The sequence below is a fragment of the Terrapene carolina genome, unplaced genomic scaffold (genome assembly GCF_002925995.2).
Source record: "Terrapene carolina triunguis isolate 2854851 unplaced genomic scaffold, T_m_triunguis-2.0 Scaffold132, whole genome shotgun sequence".
Classification (NCBI taxonomy): Eukaryota; Metazoa; Chordata; order Testudines; family Emydidae; genus Terrapene; species Terrapene triunguis.
The window spans coordinates 5,604,516-5,608,393 of NW_020664483.1; the positions used below are offsets into that span (position 1 = coordinate 5,604,516).

Consider the following 3,878-nt stretch of genomic DNA (forward strand, 5'->3'; position numbering starts at 1 on the left):
TAAATTCATGGAGGATGGACAGGGATGGTGTCCCTAGCCTGTTTGCCAGAAGCTGGGAATGGGTGACAGGGGATGGATCACTTGATCAGGGCCAGCTTTAGCAAGTGCGGGGCCCGATTCCTGGGGCTTGTACTCACTGGGCGGCGCTCCCAGTCTTCGGCGGCACTTCAGATTGCCGGCCAGGGGAGCGGGGCCGTGGGGCTTGCCGCGCTCTGGCCGGGGTCGTGGGGCCGGGGGCTCTTGCCGGGGTCGTGGGGCTGCCGCGCTCCGGCCAGGGTCGCGGGGCCGCCTCGCTCCAGCCCGGAGCTCCAGGCTGCGGGGCTTGCAGCGCTCCGGCTGGGGTCGCGGGGCTGCCGCGCTCCGGCCGGAGCTCCAGCAGGAGAGTGGGGCTGCCGAAGACCCCGGAACGGACCGCCGCCGGGGTGAATAAAAAAAATTTAAAAGGCGCCTAAGGCGCAGGGCCCAATTCCAGGGAATCGGGCGAATCGGCCTAAAGCCGGCCCTGCACTTGATGATTGCCTGTTCTGTTCATTCCCTCTGGGGCACCTGGCGTTGGTCACTGTCGGAAGACAGGATACTGGGCTAGATGGACCTTTGGTCTGACCCAGTATGGCCGTTCTTATGTTCTTATCAACAGGAGAATATGAACTGGTTTTGTTAATGATGTTTTAACCTGAGAGTGAGAGAAGGGGAACAAAACCTCTAGAGGAAATGTGACTGGAAGACACAACCATCAAATGGGAAGGCTTTTCCAACATAGCAAGAATGACACACCATTGACAGTCCATGTACCCAAACACCTGCTCCCCTCAAAACCAAAAAACCTGTAACAAACAAACAGCAACCAAATAAGCAGAGTTCTGACCCTGAAAGGGGGAAGGGGCAGAGATTCCATAAAGTCCATTAGGGGCTTTGCTTTTGCTATTGATTTTACATGAAGGGTGCTCAGATACTGTGGTAATGGGTGGCAGAACAAACCCCTAAGACAGATAAATGTGGGGAGCTGCAATTTCTTACAGATAACAAAGAGGACAGGACGATGGAAGGTAGGGGAAGAACTGATGGAAAGATCTTTGCTACTTGTTAGTAATTAGCAGTTTTTTAAAAATAAGCCAAACCTATGTCTGTCGCAGGAGCATTCCAACTCTTCCTGATTGCTCAGTAGCTCCAGTCTGATGTGGGAAAGAACTCATGACACTGTCTCTGGATGAAAGTCGCTTTCACCACACCACTTCAAAGTCTATTACTGTTGAATAGTCAGTTGCATATATTCTCTTCTTTTATAGTCAGATTTCAATAGTCAGTTCCAAACAAGGGCAGTTTTCTCAATGCACAAAATATAATAAAGTTCTCTCTTTAAACCCCACAAAGATCGCCAAGTCTGGAAAAGGGGGGAAATCAAAAAGGCATCTACTGGTTTCTTTAAAGCTGCAGAAATGGGATTAGCTCAGCATTATATGCTTTGCCATTCTGTTTTCTCATCTCTTGCAAAGCATATTTTTCTGCAGCTAGTTTAATAACTTTCCTTGAAAATTTTTCATCAGAAATTTGAAAAATTCCAACCAATTCCATCTTTCTCCTTTCAATCCAATGGGATTATTTACAGTTTCTGGTTAGCAGAGGGGCATCCTGGGGGGACTTGCTGCAGCACCACTTCCTTTTCGGTCCTGTTGCTACATTTATAATCCATGGCTCCATGAACTGGGAAGTGCTTCTTCATCAGGTGGTAGAGAATGGCCATCAGGACCAAAATTGTGGACAAGATGCCAATGCTGATTCCGATCAGCACTCCGGGGTGGAGGCTGTCTGGCTTCGGTGGGACAGGGGTGGGAGCTGCTGTTTTCGGGTAGAGCTCCGTCTCACCTGAAAACTCATCCTCAGAAATACACAAGTTCTGTTTGTAGAGTCTGTACCCCTCCCGGCAATGACACGTGTAGCTGCCTGGCTTATTCGTGCACAGCTGCTCACAAAATTCTATCTCACACTCGTCGATATCAACACACATCTTTGCACTACCATTGTAGTGATCCAGAACAAAGCCATCCGGGCAGTAGCACGTATCCTGTGTATGGGGGTCACAGTCTGCCGGGCATTCCGTCTGGTTGCAAAACAGGACACATTTATGGGGATCCTGGGGGGATGGGGCGTATCCACTAAAGCAGCTGCAGGTGTAACCCCCTGCCACGTCCACACATTGGTGCTGACATTTCTCTTCGTAGCAATCGATCACGTCCTCACATTTGCCGTCCACCAGCTCATAGCCCGGGTGGCACTGGCAGCGGAAGCCCCCGTCGGTGTTGATGCACCCTTGGTCGCAGAGGTCCGGTTTGGTTTGACAGTCATCGATGTCTCTGCAGCTGATGCCATCCCCCGCCAGCTGATAGCCCTCGTGGCACATGCAAGTGAAGTTCACGGCGAGCGGGATGCAGAGGTGCTCGCAGGGGGCGTCGGCACACAGGGAAGAGCAGCCGCGTTGGTCCCGGTCCAGCTGCTTCTCCGGGGGGCAGGTGCAGCGCGGGGTCCCGCCGTCCCACTGGCACGAAGCCTCGCACCCGCCGTTCTCCAGCTGGCAGTGCCAGGCCCCGGGGCTGGCGGAGCTCCACCGCATGCCCCCGCTGCTGTGCTCCTGGCACACCAGCTCCACGCCCAGGGCCGGGGCCGAGGCAGTGCTTTGGGGAGGGAGGGCCAGGAGGTCACTGTCCTGCGCCCCGAAGGGGGTGGTGTAGGTCACCGCCAGGCCCGCCACGGGGGCGAGCTTGGGGCACGTGCCGGGGTAATTGTACTCACACAGGAAGCCGTCTGCTTCGGAGTCACACCGCTTCTCCTCCCAGGTGAGATCCGGGGCCGCCACGGCGACGCACTGGGACCCGCAGACGGGGCCGCCCGGCTTCCATCGGTTGTAGTCCGTGCGCTCGTCGCCCGTGACCCAGCGGAACCCCCGCAGCGGGCGGCCGGGGTCCGAGCACGCCTGGCCCGGGGGCAGCTGCAGCCCGATCCACAGGCTGGCGTCGCTCCGGTTCTGGACCAGCAGGGCGATGGCGGCCTCCGCCACGGTGGAGCGCACGGTCATGAGCTGCCCCCCGCGGGCCTGGCAGAGCCGGCTGGCGCCGGGGAACCGCTGCCGCCCCCAGAACACGCCGAAGCAGACGTGCTCGATGCACTGAGCGCCCGCGGGCGGCGGCTGGGCGGGAGCCGAGCGCCCGAGCTGGGCCGTGGCCACCAGCGCCAGGCAGAGCCCCAGCATGGTGCGGGCCGGCGGAGCTGAGCCCGGGGCTGGCTGTGGGGGGGCTGCCGGCGAGCAATCCGCGGCTCCCCTGCACGCCGGGCGCTGGGAAATCTCGGTCATGCCTCCGCTCGCTCGGTGCCCACGTTTTTATAGGGGCGCTGCAGCGCCGGACGCGCCGGCCGGGGCTGGGATCGCCCCCAGCCGCCGGAGCAAATCACGGGCACCCGAGGGGCGGAGGGAGGGAGGGTGGGGGACTCATTGTCTGCAGAGGGAGGGGGGGAAGCGGGTGGGAGGAGGGCCCTGGTGGAAAACAGTCAGCCCCCCTCCGCCCTCTGAACTCGCCTGCCCCTGGAATAACAGCCTGGCCCCTCGCCGCCCCAGGGAGTCGGCCGGATTAGGCGTGGGGGGACACCCAGCGCGCCCCACCCGAAGCGGGGCTTTCGGGGATCTGGGCCCAAGCCCTGAACAGTGCTTTCGCGCAGCCAGGAGAGGGGGCGCCAGGAGAGACCCGTTTGGATCCAGGGCCAACGGAGGAGGTTAGTTGTGGGAACTCGAAGTGGATCGCAACTCTGCCTTTTGGTCCAGGTGCGAACTGCTGCGTGTGGACGCGTCCCCTGCGACTTGCAAAGAGCCGATTGCCCAGTACGGATCT

The 3,878-nt window shown here is 58.9% G+C and overlaps 1 protein-coding gene across 1 annotated transcript; it reads right to left on the minus strand.

The window, feature by feature from the left end:
- Positions 1-557: 557 nt before the first annotated feature.
- THBD (thrombomodulin) lies at positions 558-3,385 on the minus strand. The gene has a single exon (XM_024196495.3). It carries the CDS (start codon positions 3,344-3,346, stop codon positions 1,601-1,603), a length of 1,746 nt encoding a protein of 581 aa, XP_024052263.2. The 5' UTR covers positions 3,347-3,385; the 3' UTR covers positions 558-1,600.
- Between the last annotated feature and the right edge of the window lie 493 nt (positions 3,386-3,878).